The sequence below is a fragment of the Dendropsophus ebraccatus genome, chromosome 2 (assembly GCF_027789765.1).
Source record: "Dendropsophus ebraccatus isolate aDenEbr1 chromosome 2, aDenEbr1.pat, whole genome shotgun sequence".
NCBI lineage: Eukaryota > Metazoa > Chordata > Amphibia > Anura > Hylidae > Dendropsophus > Dendropsophus ebraccatus.
In genome coordinates this window covers 149,519,447-149,544,445 of record NC_091455.1, presented here as the reverse complement: position 1 = coordinate 149,544,445, position 24,999 = coordinate 149,519,447, and the positions used below count along the sequence as shown (strand labels likewise).

The 24,999-nt window shown below is 40.3% G+C and overlaps 1 protein-coding gene across 2 annotated transcripts in view; it reads right to left on the bottom strand.

Annotated features, from left to right (window-relative positions):
- Positions 1 to 686: 686 nt before the first annotated feature.
- The window catches only part of GOLGA4 (golgin A4), a 92,507-nt gene continuing 68,194 nt past the window's right edge, over positions 687 to 24,999 (bottom strand). The window contains exons 17-25 of one of the 2 annotated variants that reach the window (XM_069958507.1): positions 20,779 to 20,909; positions 19,694 to 19,870; positions 19,575 to 19,604; positions 18,851 to 18,919; positions 17,167 to 17,242; positions 15,549 to 15,652; positions 14,686 to 14,772; positions 8,614 to 8,659; positions 687 to 1,586 (exon numbers count right to left, since the gene is read on the bottom strand). In XM_069958507.1, the coding sequence (XP_069814608.1) occupies positions 8,630 to 8,659; positions 14,686 to 14,772; positions 15,549 to 15,652; positions 17,167 to 17,242; positions 18,851 to 18,919; positions 19,575 to 19,604; positions 19,694 to 19,870; positions 20,779 to 20,909 (704 nt within the window). In that variant the 3' untranslated portion in view covers positions 687 to 1,586; positions 8,614 to 8,629. The remainder of the gene's footprint in view (positions 1,587 to 8,613; positions 8,660 to 14,685; positions 14,773 to 15,548; positions 15,653 to 17,166; positions 17,243 to 18,850; positions 18,920 to 19,574; positions 19,605 to 19,693; positions 19,871 to 20,778; positions 20,910 to 24,999) is intronic. The other variant, XM_069958508.1, reaches the window with a different exon arrangement.

The window sequence follows — 24,999 nt, the reverse complement described above, 5'->3', positions numbered from 1 at the left end:
CTGTCCTGCCCATGCCGGCTGTTAAATAAAAAAATAAAAAATAAAAAAAGAAGCTACACTTTTCCTTAAATAAAACCTTAAAAGTAAGACCACCCAATACCCCCTGCCCCCGGGACTCACACAAGCCTCTAGTGTCACACAAAGTGTGGTCCCTCGCTGCCGGCATAGCGCTGGCCCATGGCCTCCGTGTACATTTTTTTTTGTTCAACAATAAATGTGAATTCTTCCTTATGGAAAAATAAGATCTTGAAATAAGATCTAGCGCATCTAGGCAAAAAATAATATTAAACGCTTTCTTATTTTCGGGGAAACAGGGTAGTTAATTCTTAGATGATCTGTTGGAGTTTTCATTAGAAAACACACACATGCAAACCAGTGCCTTGGTTCTTGGCACATATTACTAATATTTTAGTTTAATTATATTTCTTCTGGAGTTCTAACCTTATCATAGTTTATTTTGAGCACATGATCCAATACTTTGGTGTTCTCTGATCTTAATGCTAAAAAGATAAAGAAGAGCATCAAGGCCCCTTTGTTTTAGTGCCTCCATGTAGCCCAGTGATAGCAACTTCAGATATTTATCTATGAAAGTCGTTCCTAAATATGCTAAACATTCATTAAAAAAGTTAAAATTTGTATTATTTAACATTTCAAAAGAGTTTCCATAGAAGAGAAGACAAAAGAACTACATTTTGTAAATAAAATGTATTCTGCTCTGTATTTTTCCAAGATTAACAATGAAACCGTCACAAAAACAGCATTATAATACATTAATGTATCGGCTATTTACAATATACAGTAGTGTATTCAATTTTTGGAAAATATAGATACAAAAGCTAGGAGAAACCCCAGTGAAGTACTCCAATTTAGGATATTTCATCATAGATGAAAAGTTAAAGAACTGGCCCATAGCAACCTAAATCAAACCTACAGGAAAGGAAAATTAAGCAAAGCAACAAACTGAATGTGTAAGTTTAGTCACCACAATTCCTCCCCTTAGTAAATTATTGCACAATCATTTCACACAACAGAAAACTGAACACAGGTTTTATGATAATCAACCTCAAATAAAACCGATTTGATTTGCTAAGTCTATGAATTCAAGAAAACCATAAGCTCGATTCCAATAAAAATAGCCCCGGAATAGGATGTAACTGGATAAAGTGACAAGACGTGCTGGTTGGTGGGAGAACCACAGCTTGCCTCGGCATGCCTACAACATGTTAGCAGTGGGTTTAACATTTAAAGTTAATTCAAAACATTTATATAGCCTAGTTCTCAGAGTTAGCAATATGTTAGAGCATACGCAGTCATTAATGCAAACTCTTGTACCCAATAAATGATTTCTTCTGGCAGTTAATATAAACTAGAAGTAAAATGGACTGTAACACAGCAGTCACTATGTAGCATCAGCTCAACTCAAGGCAATAATGGTAAAAGTTCTTGATTGTTAAGAGATTTAAAATAATTTTGGTTCTCAGTTCATTCCATTGGTAGCTGGAAGAAAGAAAAAGCGGATATCCACAGGAAGCAGCATCTTGAAGACGACATCACAAACGTCTTCAGGAAGACGATCTCAGCCAAGACTGTAAATTGAAAAAAATAGGTCAGTTAATGCAAGTTTAAGATCTCTGCACCAATAATATTCTATTAAAAAAAAGCTTGATAAATGAATAATTTGTCAGAAATTAGAAAAGCAATGTTTTGTTTACGAATTAAACTACTGCAGTAAACAGGGATTTATATATGGAAATACATCTGTGTACTCTGCACTGGAAAGAGTTCTAAGAGGTCACATCTAGGTTGGAGGCTCGGTTTAGAACCAAGCAGATGGGAATTTAGCCTAAACCCTGATGGAAAGCCATACAACTTTGACCTCAACAGCTCAATGAAAACACACACACACACACACACACACACACTTATCACACAGGTACTGCACGTAAAAGACACAGGCTACAGGAAAGCAGCAAGCACTCCCTCTTTCTGCAGTGTCTGTAAATAAAGTTAAAAAAGGCAAAAACATAATATAATACAGTGTGTGACTATATACTGTAGTAGGGAAAGAAAAGCAAAATGAAAATGTTTTGTTATAAACAATGTGTACCTGTCGTTATAACTTTCAAAATCTAAATCAACAGAAGATGTGATATAAAGTAAGTTAGCAAGTAACTTTTTTTTTTTTTTTTTCCTGTTATGACTTTTTATTTTTTTCTAAAAAAAAACAAGAAACAGTCAGAAAAACAGAAGTCCTGCGTACCCCAGGCCATCTGAGCGCTCACAGAGAGAAGGCAGTCATGTGATTGATGGACACATTGAGCCGTGACTCTCTGTACTGACCAGAATTCCTGTGCTTAGTCAGTTTTTTTTTTATCAACCAGCACAAGTCAGAAAATCTGCCTTCAGGAGACTGGACCTGGATTTCTGGCAAGTATAGCTTTGTTTTACAGCATGATGACAACAAAAAAAAATAAAATAATGAATGTATATAGCAAACTTGCTTTATTTTACATCTACTGTTGGTTTAGATTAAAAAAAAAGTTATAACGACATCGACACTTTAAAGAGGCACTGTCACAAATTTTTTATTTTTTTTTAAACCAATAGAGGTTGTGATAGCAAGTAGCTTTTGTAATATACATGTTTTTTATTTTTTACATTCTCTATATTTAAAATCAACCTTAAAGCGACTCTGTACCCACAATCTGACCCCCCCAAACCACTTGTACCTTCGGATAGCTCCTTTTAATCCAAGATCTGTCCTGGGGTCAGTTCGGCAGGTGATGCAGTTATTGTTCTAAAAAGACAACTTCTAAACTTGCAGCCCCGTGCCCAACTGGCGTGGCTTAGAATATCTGTGTCCTAACTTTGCACCACCCCTCCGTGCCTCCTCACCACCCTCATCATCATTAGGAATGCCACTGGAACATTTTCTCCATGCTGAACATTAAACAGGTGCCTTAACGGTCCAAATAGGAGACAATCTGCCTGGAACATTCCTAATGATGAGGAGGGTGGGGAGGAGGGACAGAGAGGTTGTGCCAGCCTAATACATACACAATCTAGGCATTGCCCATTGTGCACGGGGCTGCAAGTTTAAAAGTTGTTTTTAGGACAATAACTTAATCATCTGCCGAACGGACCCCAGGACAGATCTTGGATTAAAAGCTATCCAAAGGTACAAGTGGTTTGGGGGGGTCAGATTGTGGGTACAGAGTCACTTTAAGTCACTGATTGGCTGAGTGGGCTGTCATTGCAGAGAAGAGTTAGTCATGGAAATGGTGATGGCTGCAGTTAGGGGGGGACCTGAAATTTAATCTGATTAAAAGTTTACACCCCCCCCCCCCCTTAATGTGTTCCCTTTTCTTTATTCAACAGTGCCCCACAGACTTTATGCACTAATTTGCACTTCATATATATACATACACAGATACCAACTGCTGAGAAATGGCTCTAGAAGGTTTATGTGTACGATTTCAAAGCAGAGTACGGAGATCTCTACCATGATCTGTTCATATCCAGAATTGTAAGTGTAACCAGGTAGCATCCATCCAGAAAAGAACCAACACAGAAGGAAATTCTGGCCTGTCATACTATAAACGAGAGCGCCAATCATGTAGTCTGGTGCTTGTTTACAGAGCCAGTTACACAGGGAAGGACTCACAATTGCTCAATCATTCGTGCATCCCTTTGCTGGTGCAGTTGGTGGCTGAACAGGGCTTTGTACAGCTGAAGGTTTATGATATTTTTTTGACAGGTTCAAACATTGCAATCAACTGATGAATGAACGGTGGCCGCTGATTGCTGGCCCTATTACACAGGGGAATATTGGTCCAGTCAGTCGATTATCACCCATGAGTGGTGAGACTATAGAACTCTCTGCCAGATGAATTTTTTGTTGCAAACTCACTATAAAAGTTCACAATGGCTTGTATGGAGTTTAATAATATTACAGATTATGAACACTATGAAACAATGATCAATCCTCAGTAAAAGGATTTTTACTCTAAGATTAGGCATTCTTTTCCTCTTCTCATAGATTAGGATTACAAAATAGTGGGATCAAGTAGATGGACCTATGACATTCTACAGTCTTAAAAACTACCATATGTTACTTCAAAGTCAAAAGCACAATAGCCATTCTTATTTTAGTGGGAGGTCCTAGGACACCAGATAAGATATTTTCCCTCTTGCTATACTTTATCACTTCCTGAAAACTGCACTTATCTGTTGACATTTCTCAGTCAATAGATGCCAATCACCTCAGCTGCCATAAAGCACACACATCCTGCAGCATTGTCTACAGAGAGACTATAGGAAGGAAGTACGTCTCTCCAATATGGCTCCCCAGAGAACTTTTTAAGAATACAATAGGAAAGCATTTTAAAAAAACAACCACCTACATTATTTTTTACGCACATACATAAATGAATTAACACATAAGGCTTTCCATTAACATAGCATCGCTGCTGCAATTTCACGGTCACCAGAGATTCTGGCAGCAATGTTGACAAAATATTCATTCACAATTAAAGAAGAAAAAAAAATGCACATGAAAATCAAACAGCACCTCTCCACACAATGCACAGTATTAAATAAACAATTTAATTACCTTAATGGTATGTTTTTTTATGTGGCTTAAAGGGAACCAATCAGTGATGATATGGTTCCCAGTTCCACAGTATGGATCTACTGTGCAGCTCCCCGAGGCTAGCAGCCGCGTCTGCAGTAGTAGCTGTACATTAGGGAAAAAGGAGTTGTTATTCTGGCGCAAGAGGCCAGAAGAGGGGGAGCGAATAGTCATCTAGGCATGGAGCCACCCGTGACTAGTCACTGCTCTCTGTCTGAGAGCACCTGTTAATGGCCTCTCTGCTTGTCAATCATTCCCACAGAGCATGCTGACAGGCAGAGAGCCAGCTCCCCGCCCAGATGCTGCCCCTTTCCCGACCTTGTGTGCTGTAATAAAACACATTTTTTTCCTGATATGCTGGTATGCTCAGGGAGCTGCACAGTAGATCTATACTGTGCAATTAGGAACCATATGATCACATATTAGCTTTAGCAAAGATCACTTATTGTGTACCGTGCATTGCCTGGGGAGGTGCAGTTTCTTTTTTAAATGCTTTTTTTTTATGACAATGATTAGGTTTTAAACATATACACTAACACACCTGTTTTAATATTTTTGTGGTGCGTTTTCCTCTCTCTTTAATACAGTATATAGCCATGGTGATGAACTTATGGCATGTGTGGGCGCTCTCTGTAGGCGCACGTGTAGTCAATTGATAGCTAACAGGGAATCTAGGACAGCTGTCCCAGATCCCACAGTGAGCGAGTGCTCCTTTCAGGTGTATGTACATATACCTAAAAAAAACTCAGTGTAAGCTGCAGGTCAGCGGTTTACACTAGGGCTGGGCGATATGAACGATATGCAAAAATATCGTCATCAATTCGGATGACGATATAGATTTTTGGCATATCGTCATCTCGCGATACATGCCCACGGAGCAGTAGTGAATAAGCTTCTCACTTACCGCTCCGTGGTACCGCGCTGCAGGGCCTTCCGTTCACGCATCGTCAGCGCGCTAGCTGACTATGCGTGTGACGTCAGGTCTCTCCCAGTGCATGCTGGGAAGAAGACGTGGCCTGTCTCGCCTCGCGGACTCCCATCAGCCAGCCCTGCAAGAAAGGTAAGTAGCAGAGGGGTCGGGGGGTGCAGATGGCTATGGCATGGGGCTGATGATGGCCCTGGCTGGGGGGACATGATGTGGCAATGGCATGGGGCTTGGCTGGCACATAGGGAAAGCTGATGATGGCATAGGGGAGGGGGAGATGACTGGCACCGGGGGGGGGGGGGGCTGATAACTGGCACAAGGAGGGGCTGATAACTGGCACAAGGAGGGGCTGATAACTGGCACAAGGAGGGGCTGATAACTGGCACAAGGAGGGGCTGATAACTGGCACAAGGGGGGCTGATAACTGGCACTTTATTTTAAACAATTTTGTGTTTTACTAACACTTAAATCTTTACATTGTTTGGAAAAAGATCTGTTATACAATACACATCTTAAAAAAATTCTTAGTGTTGTAATTTGTATACACACAAAAAAAATTGATGTATCGTGATATATTGTTATATCGTGCATGCATCAAATTATATCGTGATATAAATTTTAGGCCATATCGCCCAGCCCTAGTTTACACTGACAAAAGTTTGTGACCTCTGACCCGATGCAGGTGCGATGTCATTCAGCTTTGCCTGCACGGGAAGAAGGTGGTCACCCAGCTCCTCTTTTCAGGAGTGTATGTATATATATATATATATATATATATATATATATATATATATATATATATATATATATATATATATATATATATTGTAGACATGTCACTGGAAAAGTGCTCGAGGGGATGTACATTCCACCCAGGTTAATACGGAGCGTGAGATGGTAAGTCCAGGAGGGATCTGTGCTCAGCAGTGTTATGCTGCTGAGCTATTATTTATTATTGCCGGGCCTGGACTTACATGGAATGGCAGGTAGGTTTTGGTAGTGGGACTTGCCATTCCCTTCCCCCGATCCAGGTCAGGTTTGGGGGTCAGGTGTCTCTGGCCGTAATCAGCCTGACAAGGTAAAAGCCCTGCAGAGGATCCAGTGTTTGCTCTCAGCCAGGAGTGAACAGCCTGCATGCTGTGTTTGCTGGGAGCAAAGAGTACTGCTGCTGCTGGGGCTTATTCATACCGTGCGATACTGCTGATCGAAGTGTCAGATAAGTGACCTATTGGTTAGTAAGCGCCCAGATGGGCAAGACCTTTTTGTTTTGTTCTTAAAAGCACGGTGTTGCTGTATTTATGTTTTCTGGACTGTTTATGCTGCAAATAAACGCCAAGCTGTTGTTTTACAAAGCCAAGTCTGCTGTGAACTGTGTCCAAACACACCATCCCCCGGGAAGATCCCTAATATTATATATATATATTTTATATATATTTATTTATTCACCACATAACCCTGGGGCCATGCAGTACACAGTGGTGCATAAAGTAGGGTACATATACTATACAGTATTAGGCTGGGTTCACACTACGTATATTTGAGGCTGTATATTTGAGGCTGTATAGCAACCAAAACCAGGAGTGGATTGAAAACACAGAAAGGATCTGTTTACATAATGTTGTAATTGAGTGGATGGCCGCCATTTAATGGCAAATATTTGCTGTTATTTTAAAACAACGGCTGTTATATTGAAATAATGGCAGTTATTTACCGTTATATGGCGGCCATCCACTGAATTTCAACATTGTGTGAACAGATCCTTTCTGTGTTTTCAATCCACTCCTGGTTTTGGTTGCTATGAGGACCTGACAAGAGGACCAAATACTGCCTGAAATATACATAGTGTGAACCCAGCCTTAAAGGAGAAGTCCAGCAAATTTTTTTATTAAAGTATTGTATTGCCCCCCAAAAGTTACAAATCACCAATATACACTTATTACGGGAAATGCTTATAAAGTGCTTTTTTTACCTGCACTTACTACTGCAACAAGGCTTCACTTCCTGGATAACATGGTGATGTCACAACCCGACTCCCAGAGCTGTGTAGGCTGTGGCTGCTGGAGAGGATGATGGCAGGGGACACTGAGGGACACAGGACACTGAGCATCCCTCTGCCATCATCCTCCCAACAGCCACAGCCCGGACAGTTCTGGGAGTTGGGTTGTGACATGTGGGTTTTGGGTTGCAGTTTAGGCACCCAGGGGGGAGATTTATCAAAGTGTAAAATTTAGACTGGTGCAAACTCCCCACAGCAACTAATCACAGCTCAGCTTTCATTTTACCACAGCTCAAAGCTGAGCTGTGATTGGTTACTGTGGGCAGTCTAAATTTTACACCCTTTGATAAATCTGGGCTTCAGTCTCTAAAAGGTTTGCTATCACTGGTATATATTATATCATAGTATTCTGCTTAAGTTCCTTTAATGAGAATTTTATTCCTTATTAAATCAGTCATGGCTTCATACGTCAAACTTAAATTACTTGTATGTGTAACAGAAAAATTAATTCTGAATGATTAAAGAGAGGAAAGGTATTTGGAAACATAGCATAAAAGTTAATTTTTTTTAAACATGGAGGCTAGGAATGGTCCGAACCTGCCGAGGTTCGGGTTCGTACGAACCTGAACTCTCCGCAAGGATTCCCGCTGTCTTCCACCTCCGTGGAGAGGGTGGATACAACCGGAGGACCGCCTGGAAAACTGTGATACAGCCATAGCCATAGGCTGTATCCCAGTTTTCCAGGCGGTCCTCCGGCTGTATCCACCCTCTTCACGGAGGTGGAAGACCGTGGGAATTATTGCCGAGAGTTTAGGTTCGTACAAACCAGAACCTCGGCAGATTCGGACCATCCCTAACGGAGGCTAATGATGGATGTACGTGATACCACAACCAGATAATCATTCCCTGCACATGATTAGTATGAAATAAGACAAGAGCTGATTGCGCTCCTCAAAGGTTCTGATCTATGGTCACAAACGAATAGTAACAGAAAATCTAAATAGGAATAACACAATCTTAATGTGAAGGAAATATTAGAGTACAACACATTTCTTCACTCACCCGCAGGCTAACTGATTCAGAAGATACCACTGCGAGGCGGGGGAAACTACAAAGCCAGGGAGAAAAGAGCTTAGTGCGGTTAATTCAGACATAGAAAGTTAGTCATACATAGGCCTATGCAGGTCAGCATGGAAGGGTTACTTGGTAAGTGGTAAAGTGATCTAGAGGACAGACTAAACCAAATAAAGACATGCATTGTTCAAGAAGCCTTTGTCACCCAGCAAAGATGACATCCTTTTTAAGGTGGTCAGAGGTTAGAGGTGGTCAGTCCAAAAAAGTATCTTTATTTATATCACTGTGAGGCCTCTGGTGCCCTGATTCTAATAGTGCTTTTACTTTCTATACCCCCACCAGTTACCAAAATATGGAGATTATGCCATTTGCTTACACATCTGTAGTTTTCCCTGTATGAACTGTCAAATGGTGTGTGAATATGAGGCTAAGGGGTGTGGATTATGTCCAGTAAAGTGGAATTATGAAGCTCCTAATCACACCCTTTAGGCACAGCATTTGCACCATATTTTGCAGTTCCCATCCATCTGACTGTCTATTCAGTAAAAATTGTGTATAGGCAACTAAAAACACTGTTGGAATTAGGGCTTCAAAAGTGATAATTGACTACAGGTCTTCTTTTAAACAGTCATCCACCAAGAACCACAGTGACTAACATTATGTTCAAGAGCCACCAAGAATCCAAGATATTAATAAAGAGTTATAGAATTCTCTGTCTCCGGGGTTCCCAGAATGATGTTCTTCAGATGTATAACATTACAACAACACCACTGATAAGCAGAATAAAGATGCCCCTTTATTGTTTACACTAGCTCAATCCCATTGAAAGCACAACCAACCTGTTACTGTAGGATGTAAACAACAAAAGGGTCTTGGTGGTATAACCCCTTAATACTTAAGATCAGGGTCAGTCCTGTATGCCAGATTCCCATTACATAAGTAAAGGCCTTACAGGGGTCAGGGAGAGGAGTGGAGTCATAACTATTGAGCTCTGTGCTGCTGCAAGTGCCCAGGGAGCAGGAATTGCCTTTTAGGTGCCAGGACCTTTCTGTATTGAGAGCATTCCTGGCCCCTCCTCTCAGCTATGACTGCTCTAGAGGTCTCCTGATTGGATGATAGGGCTGCCAGTCACAGCTGAGAGAAGGGGCAGGCAATGCTTTCAATGCAGGGAGCTCTGTGCACCTAACAAGTAGATCTGGACACTGGTGGTGGCCAGAACCCTAAATGTGCATGACAAAGACTCCACTACCCTCCCTGGCCAACAAAGGGTTGTTGGCAGTTTTGATAGCTTAATACTACTGACATATCCCCCTTTAAGTCATGAAAAGCCTCTTTAAGTAATATTACCGCTATAAATAATTAAATTACTATTAGTCGATATGCATACTGAAGGCTGTCATTTGGTATGGCCACATTAACACTGCAGACTTGCCTTTAAAATCCAGAACAAAAGCTATGTGTATGACAAATGAACTAAATCTGTTCTGATTTTCCACTATGTGTTTCTATTGCATCACGCATTGCATTGTATTGTGTTACTGTAAAACCAAATATACCCCAGAAAGCTGCGGCATATCTGAATGTGACCTAACACGGTTTGCTTTCTCCAGCAGCTACACTTATATTGCTTTCTAGTATAAAAAGTGTCCCTGTCATTATTAAAGCTATTGCCATGTCGCAGAGTCTGAGGGTCCAGACCTCCACTGATACCTAGATATAGCTGTGAGCACGTAGCTAAGCGCTTCTCTGCCCTGCTGAACTTTCAGACTACGACCAATCGAAACTTATTCCATGTTTTTCATATTGACAGGGGATTTATTAATCCTACATGTGGCATACGTCTGGAAAAAGGTGCACATTTTTGTGCAAACCAAGCATGTGCAAAAATATATGTTTTTCCAGGTGTATGCCCTGTTTACCTGATAGACGGGCAGGGGACATGGAAAGACAGCTCAGGGCAGCCTCAATTTCAGTAAAAGACCCGTTACAAATGCCCCCCCCCCATTGATATAATGTATCCTGCTCACTTAATTAGCTAACTAATCTAATTGAAGTGCCGTAAGTGCCTTTCGTTTACTTTGTGCAGCGGGCCTGGCTGGCTTCATTTCAGGTTGCAAACAGAATCTATGATCAGGGCTCTAAACAGAGACTTGGATGCAGATGTAAACCTAGCCTAAGAAGCATAATGCAGATTGGTAAAGTGCTGTGGAATCTGTTGGCGCTATAGAAATAAAACTTATTATAGTGCAAGTTGTCATATATGCCGCTGTTCCTGAGAACAGAGTCTGGCAATACTTGCCACGCATTTACCATAACCACAGATAAAACCATGGGAACCGTGGCTGTGAGGTAGAACACTTATTTGTACATGAAGATCTAGTAAAGGAGCCTCCTTAACTGCTATAAGGGGTACAATCAGAGAAAGTTTTGAAAATGAAAGTGAAATGATAAATGTTAAAACCAATGAGATGGTGGGAATTGGCTATGATTCAGATGTCATTCAGTCTCAGGCTATGTTCACATACAGTATTTTTGCTCAGTATTTTGGTCCTCATATTGCAACCAAAACCAGGAGTGGATTGAAAACACAAAGGATATGCTCACACTGTTGAAATTTAGCGGATGGCCGTCATTTAATGGCAAATAATTAGTGTTATTTTAAAACATCGACTGTTATGAAATAACGACCATTATTTGTCATAAAATGGCGGCCATCCACTAAATTTTTACAGTGTGTGAACATAGCCTTTCTGTGTTTTCAATCCACTCCTTGTTTTGGTTGCAACATGAGGACCAAAATACTGAGCAAAAATATTGTGTGTGAACCCAGCCTCAGAGTGTTACACATTAGTAATGTATCATACTATCCACCATAAGAAAATATTAGTAGATATTCAAAAATAATAAAGATAATAAAAGGCCCATCAAAGGATTTTGACTAGTATTTGTGATTTTACAAATATGGGTGAATTCACTAATGTATGTATCAAACATCATCTAACTGAAGGGAATATGACTGATGCTGCTACTTAAAGCAACTCCATGCCTACAATCTGCCCTCTAAAACCGCTTGTATACGTTTAATTCAAGATCTGTCCTGGGGTCCGTTCAGCAGGTGATGCAGTTATTGTCCTAAAACAAACTTGCAGCCCTGTGTCAAATTGGAGTGGCCTAGAGTGTGTGTGCCCTGGGCTTTCAACGCCTCTCCGTCCCTCCTCCCTGCCCTCTTCACTATAAGAAAAGTGCCTGGGCGGGATTTCTTCTATTCATCACTTGTCTGAACACCGCACATGTGCTGGATCATTTAGGCACCTGTGCAGTGTTCAGACAAGTGGTGCTTAGAAGATATCATGCCCGGGGCATTCCTAATGGTGAAGAGGGCGGAGAGGAAGGACAGAGACGTGGTGCAGGACTAGGGCATGGGTATTCTAGGCCACGCCAATTTGACGCAGGGCTGCAAGTATAAAAATAGTTTTTTAGGACAAAAACTGCATCACCTGCCGAACGGACCCTAGGACAGATGTTAAAAGCAGCTTTTTGATAGTACATGTGGTACATGTTTCACTCAAGTTGCATATACGGTTAATACAGGGGATAGGAAACTGCAAACCAGTTTCTACATTTAACCTCTGACAGCTTTCCAGCTCCATGCAAACAAGTTGTCATTTAGTATCTTTAGTAAAAGCAAGAAAGCCGACCAAAATGGTCAATTTGCTATATGCAAACTGACCATTTTGGATACTTTTCGTGTGAAACTTCTTATATTTGAAAACAATGGTATCAGTTGAGAGTTCAATGTTAAACAAAGACATAGAAAAAAGACAAATACTTAGACCATACTAACATGAAACAGATAAGGCATAGGCAGACATACCTAATCCATGGCTTTTCCATGTTTGGTCTGCACCTAAATCCTAACACAGTCAAGAACCTCTGATCATAGGCTAAAACATGCTGAATGGCCATTATGTGATTCCACTTTGCAGGGAAAACACATAATATGCCATAGCTTAATCCTGAGAATAAAGCTGGACATGTGGTGGTCAGCTTATCTCCAAACTGGATTTAATTTTCAACGCAGTTTTCAGAAGTGGGAGAAGCTCCCGGCTAAGACCTTCACTCCCCAGTTTTCTGCCTCTACGGAGCCTGCCTCATGCAGTAAGACAAAGATCACAATGAGCTGGGAAGTGAAGTGGCTAGCCAGGCCAAATTATCAAACATTTTTACATGGCTCTAGGACAGACCTGTCCATCATGCAGCCCGCTGACCTACTCTGCCCGGCCCGCATCCCCAAAAGCTGCAACCGCACAGCTTCTAGGGATTCAAGGTCACTGTAATGCTCTGCACTGCGGGGTGAACAGGCTGAATATGAAAAACATAATAGAGCAGCAGGACCTGTAACGTTCCTGCTGTTCTATTTATTGTAATGGGTTCTAGGCACTTTGTGGACACAGCCTATGAGCAGCTGGGTCGTGATGTCTCCAGCAGGCGCAATGATTTGATGTCATCAAAGTGGACCTCACCAGTGAATCACTGAACTAAGTTTTTTGTATTTTGTAGAACATTGTTTGGTTAGGGTGTCCTGGGGTAGAAAAGGTTGGGAAACACTCCTGCCGTCCCCACCAGAACTGAGTTACATATTAGTCTGGCCTTTGAAAACCATTCAAATTTGTGGCCCCATGGGAAAATTAATTGCTGACCCGTGCTCTAGGACATTAAACAAAAGTCAGTATGGCCCAATAGCAGCAATAGATGAATCACAGGTAGTTGAGGATGCATGCAGGAGATCCACAATCACTGTAAAGTGGACCACAGTAACAGGTTCCAAAATAGTCCAACAGTGCAATCTTCAAAACACTATAATGACACCAGGTACAGCATACAACATACCCCCTTGTGGATCCTGTTGGGACTATTTTGGAACATTTTTCTAGGACATGTCAAATCTTTTTCACAGTGATGGGGCATATTAAAGTGTCACTGTAGCTATAACTTTTAAAACCGAAATCAACAGTACATGTGAAATAAAGCAAGTTTGCAATTTACATTAATCATTCTTTTTTTGTTATCAAGAAAACACAGAACTTCCTTTTTTTCAGAGCCTAAACAGGAACAGGAATTCCAGTTTCCCAGGTCATCTGAGTGCTCACAGAGAAGGCAGTCATGTGACTTAGCAGCTTCAGGAGACTGGACGTGGATTTCTGGTAAATATAGCTTTGTTTTACAGCATGATAACTAAACAAAACCAATGCATTCTGCAAAATGGCTTTATTTCACATCAACTGAAGATTTAGATTTGGAAAGTTTTAACGACAGACACTTTAAGTATTGCTTTATGGTGCGTTCACACCTACAGGATCTGCAGCTGATTTTCTGCAGCAGATTTCATTTAAATAACTGAACACAGCATCAAATCTGCTGCAGATCCTGTAGGTGTGAACGCACCCTTAAACAGTATTGTCCCTACCAACATGAAAGGTGGCAGTAAATTTGATTATCTTCACTAGTTTTGAAACAATCTAACAGAAATCACAGCTAAACAGTTTCAATACAAATATTGAGGAAAAAGTGAACAATACACAAGATTAGCTGCTTGTTCAGCTAGCTAGTATCTCATCTGACTCATAAACACACATACTTGGCTAAGAGTATGGATGAGCATGTTTAGTGCCATAGAAAAGAAAGAGGGAAGACATTGACCAGATACTTGAGGCAGATGGCACAAAGCATAAGGAATTATACTATATGCTTGCGTCACTTTGAGAGAGGACTAATATAATTAGCTAGCAATAGAGCATTCATCCTTCTTTTAAATATCTTTGGTTCAATGAGTGAATAAAATAAAAAGAAATTAAGGTACTCTAGGTCAGCGCTGTCCACACAGAGAAGTGGCCAAAAGCTTAAATAAATGAATTTAATATAGTAAAAAAATACTTAGTATAGCACAAACATGACGCGTTTCGAAGACATACGTCCTCTTCATCAGATAAAACAAAGTGCCCGCTTTTTTTCTTCTTTTTCTTTCCCTTTGGGTCAATGAGACACAATAATGAGGCTTACCACAGGTCTGGAATCTTCTTTTTCCAAGATTTTTTGAGCTTGATCAGCTGGAAATCTGAGTACCGTAGTGATAACTTTTGCCATTGTCTGCAAAAAAAAAAAATAAAAAAAAAATAAATAATAATAATAATTAACAATTTGCATACGGATGTTGCTCTTGTTGAATTCAGGACCCTTATCAGGGCTGTATTTATTGTGTTGCCACACACACACACACACACATACACACACAGAAAATAGTTACGCTGATATTGCAGACTCACTACAGATCTTATCCCTATAGACAAAAAGTGGTAAATTCAAGCACAAATCCACAACATAATGGCCATGCTTTGACAGCAGCTACATCTTAAATGTTCACTAACACTTAACTGTTGCCTTAACACTGTTGCCTACACGGCAGGGATGCAATAACACCAAGTGTTGAGCCAATATACATAAAGTTTTTGTAATGTATAAAACAAAAATTAATGGTCAGTTTTAAGATTTTGGGAAAGTAATCCTATGTACAATGGAATTGTGCATATATTTATATGTATTGTGAAATCATGTTGCAGTTTTGACACTGACCACTAGATGTCAGTACAGGCTGCACTTACACACATGGAAAATAAGTGTGCTTTTTATCTTTACTGAAAAAAATGCAAATTATAGTAATCCGTATAGTAATATGTACATGCTAAATAATAGTGTTATATGGCACTCAAACACCACCACATACTGGCCAAATGATACCCACACTACATAATAACTCAGGTCTTTAGTGTGTGCAGGATTTTTTACAGTTTTATTTAAAAAAGGTTCAGACATAAGCTTACTCAATACTGTATAGGAACAAATATATGTAATTTGCAGCTCCTTACCTTAGTTTCTCTTCCCATCATATACTCAAACAATACTTTTCTTAAATACTCAAATTCTGTAGGTTCTCCGAAAACAGACACGTCAGTGTACCGATGATTGACCTCTGTAGTTACAATGGAAGATCTCATTATAAATTAAGTTCCAAGAAATTGCAAAGGCAACTCATTTGCAACTCATTACTGAGGAAAGAGGTGAGCAGTGCTCTGAAACGCGTATAAAGAGTTGCTACTACTATTGAATATACTGCAGAAATATACTGCCATAACCACCTACCACAGGTCCCACCATTTATTAGCTCACAGCATAGTGAATGCATACAAATACTCCTATGCTGACAGAGAACAAGGGAGCAGCTCTTAAGGGTAAACACCCATCTGATGTCAGGAGAGACAACCGAGCACTGAGCATTCAGCTCCAAACCGGACAGTACTCTAAACAAGACCCCGTGCACACGACACGAGGAACACTGAACATGAGGAGAGCTTCGGACGACATCTTCAAGTAAATAACCCTCTGTCTGCTCCCACCAGTCTGCTGCCGCAGACCTCATAGAATCAGAGTCTTCAGACCGGTGAGAGGTGGATTTCCACAGAATCTATTTTAACATATTTCTGTGAAAACGCTAATAAGCGCCACTAACTGTTGAAATTTATATTGAACTGATAAACAGAACAGTGATAACTGATTTGATCAAATATAGTAGTAATAAACCACGGCGACTTGCAAGGGCCCTGCACTAGTCGCATGCGGTTTTAACCGTACCGTATGCAACAACTACATGCGGACTTAACTGTACTATATTAATTTTAACCGCATTATATGTATTTTAACCTACAAATAATCAAGTCTATATCCTGTATTATACCATTTGCAACCGCATGGGATTTATATACAGTGATTTTTTTGTAAGCGTGTAGTTACATGTTCATTTGTTTATATGTTTTTATGAATTTTAATTTTGATTTAGATAAAGTGTTATATATACATATTTACTTGGGATTTAATTATACTTCGAGATTTACATTTGTCTCAAAAATAATATTTTAGGGGTATTGCTAAAGAGCCTACTAATTATACATACTAATTAGGTCATTTGGTGCCAGCCAGGTAGTGCACACCCATTCCATAACTGCACTAGAGGTAGAGTTCTTACACCAGAGTTTTTCAATTTCATCAATTAGCTAATAGCTTAAAGTGAAACCATCACCTCCCTGAGGGGGAGTGTGACTTGGTCCCAGTATTTGTGGTAACCCGGCATGGGGCAGAGCCGCAAGTAGTTAGCTTTGGGCTTTGTTTTAGGTTCCCAGATCTCACGCGGTGAATCAAGTGTGATTGGCTATAAAGAGGTTAGAGGCAGCTTCACTACATGCCACTGCAGTTCTACCCCCATGCCTAGTTACCAGGCGCCAGGACAGAGTATTAAAAATCGATATTTTGAAATTGCCACCCTACCGGAGAGCTGTGCCCAGCTGCTGTAAGGTACTGGGGCCAAGTCACACTCCCTCAGGGAGGTGATTGGTTCCCTTTCATTTTAGTATTCCCTAAACATTTTAAACTGAAAGCGATGTATGTAAGTTACAAAATAGCAGCAATGTCAGATTGGTATATGTTTCCTACCTTTATAAGGAGTACCAAGGGGAGTGACAAACACACCACGTGAGTAGTTTTTCAACTGGTCTTCTAAAGTGTTAATCTGTGAAAATAAAAAATGGTTGAAGGAGGAAATAAAAATAATAAAAACTTCAAGAAACCATAAGAATATCCTAACTAAAATGTCTGCATTATTATTTCTAATTCTCTCTTTAAGAGTACCTGTCAAAAAAAACTTTTGACATGTCAGAGAAACATTTCAAAAGTTTGTAGCTGAGTGTTCAGAGCGTTCCCCTCCACACTGTGTCTAGACAGCCCTATGGACCAGCGTGGGGAGTCAGTCTAGGTCACATGACAAATAGCTGGGATTGAACGCGCTGAGCACTCCAGACCAGTCAGGGTTTAAACACTGGGAACACCTGTGTGTCTGGTTGGACAACTTGTTTCAACCACTAGCTACCAGAACTATGGGACAGCAAGAGTTTGTTAGCAAACATTAACAAGCTGCCTGATGTGTGGAATGAGTCCTGGTTATTATGCGATGACGCTGCATTGTATCTGAGTATTTTACATGACAGGGCTTTTTCAGCATTATTATATCATTTACAGGAATACAGCAATTATGATAATAGCCTCATTTTTGTTATTCAACAATTTTTTCAAATTTATGGATCATTTTTATTTACAAATTACGAATTGTGGGTTGCCCAATGGGTGCCAGTTTTTCACCTACACTGACTAATATATACATGGCATATAAGGAGGAGGTCGTCGTGTATAGTGTTTCCAAACCGTTCTGTGAATCTATCTTATGGTACGGCCACCTCCTAATATGGATGGGCCCCACAGCAAGGTTGGTAGTTTTGTCGATTTATTAATGCTAAGTCAACCTTAAATTTACATATCAGTTTGATCATAACACCATTTCTTTTTTGGATGTCAGTTTATCATTCCATAATGGCAAGATATACTAACCTCTACAGGAAACCAAGTTCTGGCAATGGTCTTGTGCCAGGATACAAGATTTCCGGAAGGTCTAAATTATACAAGCGATTTATCATGTATTTATTGATGTATAACATGGGAATCTTTGTAAATTCTTGTAACCTGTTTATCCTTTGCAACTGTCTGGGTTTTCAGTCACACTTTCTGTGAGCAAATCATGTGACCAGCCTTCAGCTTTCACCTGTGTCCTTGGGGTGTTGCTCCATGGTGTCAAATATTACAAATAGAAAAGGTTGTAACCTACTTCCTTGAATTTGCCATGACTACTGGACAAGACCCCGCAACACGTTGGCATGTGTTTTAGACCATTTTGTTATTTTTAAGATGTTTCTACAACAAAGTCTTAAACTTTTATGGAGCTCTGGGGAAACAGCTGCAATACTTCACTACTACTACTGAGTGGGCATCCTTTAGATGGCAAGATGATTTCTCTAAAACACTCAGACCCTGGCCTATCAAAACTTTTGATATGTCTGTCTGACACAATTTTTTTCAATGACAGTTTTCATTTGAAAACATTGATATGCTTCTTTTATAACAAGCATTTCACTATTGAAACAAATACATAAAAACCCACATAACATTTTCTTTCCCAAGTAATGCAGAAATATGCGGAGTAAAGAAAGGTATTCTACATACTAGGGAATCCCTCCAATGAGGCGCTATATAGAGTAGTTTCAAAATATAACAGAAAAAAGGCCCTAACCTTTTCTTTAAGTTCCTGCTCTTTTAGTTTGGCATCATTTAGTTGCGTAGTTCTTTTTGCCAACTGTGCCTAAAAAGAAACACAAAAAGCCCATAAGACAACAGCGTAAAGAACTGCAGGAACAACTGTATCGGCCTCAGCAGGAATAGGTATTACAGGGTTGCTGAATCCTTCACTGACAGTGAGGTAATATCTTCTTAAAGTTGAGGAACTGACATACATGGGTGAAGGTTTAGTAACACTGTGTAAGTCTTGACTTGCCAGTCTAAGGGTGGCATTGCATGAGCAGATCCATGCACAATACAAGCACTAGTCTAGTAGATCAGTGATTGTTTAAGGAGCCCATTATATGACTTGACTATTGTGCAAGCAATGCTTCATGAACGATTGTTATATTGTTTATGTTGCGTTTTACCTCCTTTATTTGTGGTAAAACATCCTCTGTTGAACATTTGATGTTTTGTACCCAGCTTAATGGTAATATCCTGACGAAAAACTTGGTCACTTTCATCCTGAAACAGCACCACTTCTCCTCAGTTTGGATGTGATTTTGCAGCTCAGTTCAATTAAAGTGAATCAGGCAGAAGGAGTTTTAGGGGTGATAATGTGAAAACTGTCATTTCAAATAAATATTTTGACATGTCAAATGTTATTGATCACAGTGAGGTACTGCTGAGACCCACTGCAATCCTGAGAAGTAGAAGACAATGCCACTGGTTCTTACCTGAACTACCTCTAGATCCTGGTCCTGACCCTGGAGGAGGAAAACCAAAAACAAAGGTGGTATGTGTTTTGAAGCACAGATTTATTATATACATTTCCTACATATATTTGGCAGCTCACCTCTGTTTCTTGAGATGCCTCTTCTTCCTTTCTCTTTGACAGCTCTTCCTGCAATTTTTTTTCCTGCAACTGCAGCTCTTCCTGCAATTTTTTTTCCTGCAACTGCAGCTCTTCTTGCAATTTTTCTAGTTGCTCCTGTAATTCAGTCACTTTTGCGGTCATTTCTTCTTCTCGTGCCTACAAGATAAAGCCTCTGTAAGAATCAAAAACATTTACAGGATCCAAACTCAAGTACTACAAGATGAACAGTGCAACAAATCTTGAGGTACTACCCTCAAATAGTCCCAGGGCATCACAGCAAAAAGAAAAAATTGTCAACGTGCTTGCACGACTACAATTGACAGTATTAGCAGTATGTAGAAGATCAGAGAAGGAAAGCACACCAAGCACACCCTTGGGCTGGTACCTCTTGAGACCAGGCGACAGTGAGTAGTTTATTCCAATAAACTGAATACAGCTTTATGTGACTGAAGAATATTCTTTGCAGCTCCTGAAATAGTATGTGTGTACCAAAAAAGTAACATATAAACAATGTAAAAACACACCATTGATGCAGTCACCCACACCATGTGTCTATTTTCGTCAGTTCTTTGTTAGACACACATTGTATGTAATGGTTGAGCCATACAGAAGACCCAAAACTTAATATTTGTAGGATAGACCATCAATATCAGATTAGAGAGACGCCCCAGCCTCCAAGTGAGTGCAGAATCCTCTGTATTGTTTACCAGATACTGCTCAATAATTTTAGTAGTGGCTATGCCTCGTACTGAAGCTCTAGCCAATGCACTTGAATGAACAGAGCTGCTCTAATCTGTAATACCAGGCACTGCCATTACTTAAAGTATGGCGCTGTGTTAGGTAAATAAAATGAAAAAGTGCTCAATAAAGAATTGCAGGTTAGCAGTATGTGAAACAAACTCTACACACTCCTTGGTCCAATCCAACAAACTTGATGGCTGTGACCTTCTGACATAAATCAGTGACATGTCAAGAGGATCACATCTGTGTGTTTTGTTTTGGCCGTGAAATTTATATGAATGCCTAAAACAAAATTAAAAAAAAAAAACAAAAAAAAACATTACCTCCAAAATTTCCTCATACTTCTTGACTGTTCTTTTTAAATCATCTTCCTTCTCCGCAATCTTTTTATGGAGCTGGGTTGTCTCTATCTGATGGGATTGTATTATTTCTGCTTCAACCTCTTGAGCTTTACCTAGATCAAACAAATATTTCATCACACAGTAAAACACACTCACTAATATTAGTTTAATACTTAACTACAAGACACAAGCTGAATGAATGACTATAACCTTTAGGATGCAGTCACACATACAGGATCTGCTGCAGACTGATACATGTAATTAGTTCCTGCATCAATCCGCAGCAGATCATGTATGTTTGAATGCACTTTTAGGCCATGTTCACATTTAGTAAAACATCGGCCGTTCTGTGACCCGGCCGGTGTTACTGATGATCTTCACTAATGAATTCACCAGTGTGCACCCATATCCGAATTCCCCGCTGCACACAATGGGGCACGCTCCATTATGTGAACTGACAGGTTCTTTGCAGCTGCTATTCAGTGAACAGCGGCTGTAGAAAACTGACAAAAATGTCAGTTTTTCCTGCGGCCGGATGGAATCCCCGCCGGAACGTATACCATGTGTATACGCTCCGGCCGGGATTCCATTCATTGCAATACAACTTTTTTGCATCCATTATCAAGACACTATACAGAAAAGCATCAGGGCAAAGTCGAAGGATCCACGTATGCAGGCATTGAAAACATCCAACCCCATTGGAGAGGGGGGGGGGGACTATATACAATTACTATCAAGAGCAGAAACCAAATGGATCTTCCACCTAAATACACTGATCCCTAACGGCCTCAACGCTGACTTAGAACTGTATGCCTTTCTGTAATTATATATACACACTAATATATATCTTCTACAGCACATACAGTGACACATATATTGATACATATGTAATGCATAATTTTGCAAGCAGATAACTAATGGACATCAACAATAAATAATAGAATAAAATATAAACAAAAATAAAAAGTAGACACAAATAAATCTAGATAATAAATATTATGCAAATAGTCCCCTTTTACTACATATAGAAGTATACTTGGCAAATACTATGTCAGAAACACTGACACACTGTTCCGAACACTCTACATTTGAATATAAACAGACAATTATTGTTAAGCTATTACATAGATCATTATTCTTGTACCTGGAATAAATCACAATTTCATGCTGAACAAATTCATCTATATCAACATGGCTTTTAAATGAAGAAGAAAAACTTTAATCATGCAATACAACGTATACGAGTCATAGGAAGCATCCAATTAGCTTGCACCTGACAAGTCAACAGTTCAAACAACCTACAAATAAGGGAGGAATACGGGGCCGTGCTATAATTCTGACGAGGGCAACCGCATCTGTTGCTGAAACGCGTTGATTATTTTTGGCTTCACCAAGCACCCGTACCACGAGTGACGTCACTGAACCTCCCGGGAAAATTTGAACTGAACTGTCAGCGTAGTTCACTGCGGAGTTGTGTTACCGGCCGGGGCACCTCTGACGGGAGCTACATTCCAGCATCATCGTATACTGACAACAAAGGCACTCAAGTACATCTTTAACCCCTTAAGGTCCAAGCCAATTTTCGTTTTTGCGCTTTTGCTTTTTCCATTTTATGTTTAAAAGTCCATAGCGCTTGCATTTTTTCACCTAGAGACTTATATGAGTGCTTATTTTTTGCGAAACCAATTGTACTTTGCAATTACAGGCATAATTTTTCCGTAAAATATGTTGTGAAACCGGGAAAAAATCATTTGCGCTGTCAAATTGAAAAAAAAAACGAATTTGTTTTGATTTCGGGGAGTTTTGCATTTACGCCGTTCGCCCTATGGTAAAACTGACTTGTTATGCATGTTCCTCAAGTCGTTACGATTACTATGATATATAACATGTATAACTTATATTGTGTCGGATGGCCTGTAAAAAATTCAAACCATTGTTAACAAATATATGTCACTTAAAATCGCTCCATTCCCAGGCTTATAGCGCTTTTATCCTTTGGTCTATGGGGCTGTGTGAGGTGTCAGTTTTTGCGCCATGATGCGTTCTTTCTACCGGTACCTTGATTGCGCATATACGACTTTTTGATCGCTTTTTATTACATTTTTTCTGGATTTGATGCGACCAAAAATGCGCAATTTTGCACTTTGGGATTTTTTTGCGCTGACGCCATTTACCGTGCGAGATCAGGAATGTGATTAATTAATAGTTCGGGCGATTACGCACGCGGCGATACTAAATATGTTTATTTATTTATTTATTTATTAATTTATATTTATAAAATGGGAAAAGGGGGGTGATTTGGACTTTTATTAGGGGAGGGGATTTTTTATTAATAAAAACACTTTTTTACTTTTTTTTTTACATGGACTAGAAGCCCCCCTGGGGGGCTTGTATATACATAGCACTGATCTCTCATAGAGATCAATGCTGTGTATATACACAGCAAAGATCCATGAGATCGGTGATAGATTGCTATGGCCTGCTGCAGGCCATAGCAATCTACTGCCGAGCCGGGATCAGCGTCATTCCGACGCTGAGGCTCGGCACGGCCAGAAGAACGGATCTCCCCCCCCCCCGCGATTGCATCGCGGGGGGGAGATCCGACCCACTAGACACCAGGGATGTTGTGCATAAAGCACTTCAATGCAGCTGTCAGGTTTGACAGCTGCATTGAAGTGCTTAATTAGCCAGCGTGGCAATGGGACCCGCGCCGGCTAACAGAGGCACTGCCCGGCTGCACGTGTCAGCCGGGATCAGCGCCGTTCAGAGCGGGGTCCCGGCGGGACCCCGCTCTGAACACCCCCCGCGGCGCCATGACGTATCAGATACGTCATGGGTCGCTAAGGGGTTAAAGGATTGGATTCATCATATTGGTACACTTAACCGGCATCACGGACAACGCTACAAACAAGAACAATCACTGCTAACCAACAGTGTAATCATTTAGCAATTATCAGTACCACATTCACCACACTTTCATCGTACTTTCATATCCCCACTGTCAGCATTATACATCGGGTAACCTATTCTTGTGCTGAATGTCACTTTTGTATTTTCTTTTTATTGCCATACTCTAGTGAACTCACGGGTGTTCACTGTCACGTTCGGCAGCATAACAGTGTAGCCCTAGTGAGGGGTTGTTACAAATTAATACAACCTCAATACATCTTATATGCAATACAACGTTTGTTGTGTATAAATCACGATCGTTGTTGCAAATTGCAACAACGGCCATGATTTATACACAACATACGTTGTGTGAACATGGCCTTATAGGCTATGTTCCCACACATTATTTTGATCAGTATTTTTTAACCAAAACCAGGAGTGGATTGAAAACACAGAAAGACTATGTTTATACACTGTTGAAATTGAATGGATGGCTGTGATTTAATGGCAAATAACGTCTAACGTCTCAAAACAACGGCCACTGTTTTAAAATAAAGATAATTTGGCATTAAATTGTGCCCATCTGCTCAGTTTCAACAGGGTGTGAATATAGCCTGTGTTTTAAATACACTCCTGGTTTTGGTTGACAACTACTGACCAAAATACTGTGTGGGAAAAAAACCTTAAAGAGAGAGTCCCAGGAACACCAACATCGGCAGGTAGGGGGGTGAAGGAAAATAACAAACAAGTGAACTCATCCGTCCCCATGCCTCTGTTGCGCCGCACCCACGTCCCATTCACAGCAGCCGGCTGCTATCTTCTGCTGGAAACCGCAAACTTCATGTACCCAGCTCTTCCAGCAGCAACGTCACGGCCCAGCTCAGTCACTGATTGGCTGAGCAGGCAACCACTCAGAGGGGGGGACGTGACATTGCAGCTAGCAGAGCTGCAGGACCTCAGCTGCTGTGAATGGGACCCAGGAGCATCACTCCGAGGCACGAGGTGGGGGGAGTTTACTTGTTTGTTTTTCATGAAATTATGAAATCATTTTTTTCAAAAAATGTTTTAACCTCTCCCCCCCCCCCCCCCCCCCCAAAAAAAAAACAAAAAAAAACTTTAGCTAATCCCACAGTAAAAAGGAACCATCATACAGCTATGTTAATAGAAAAATAACAAAAAGTTACGGGTTGCGGAATGCAGTGGGAAAAAACACCATAAAATAAAGAGAACTATACATATCTGCTATCAGTACATTAGTAACTTTATTCTTATTCCAGAAAAAAAAAATGTGCGCAATAAATAAAAAAAATTTAC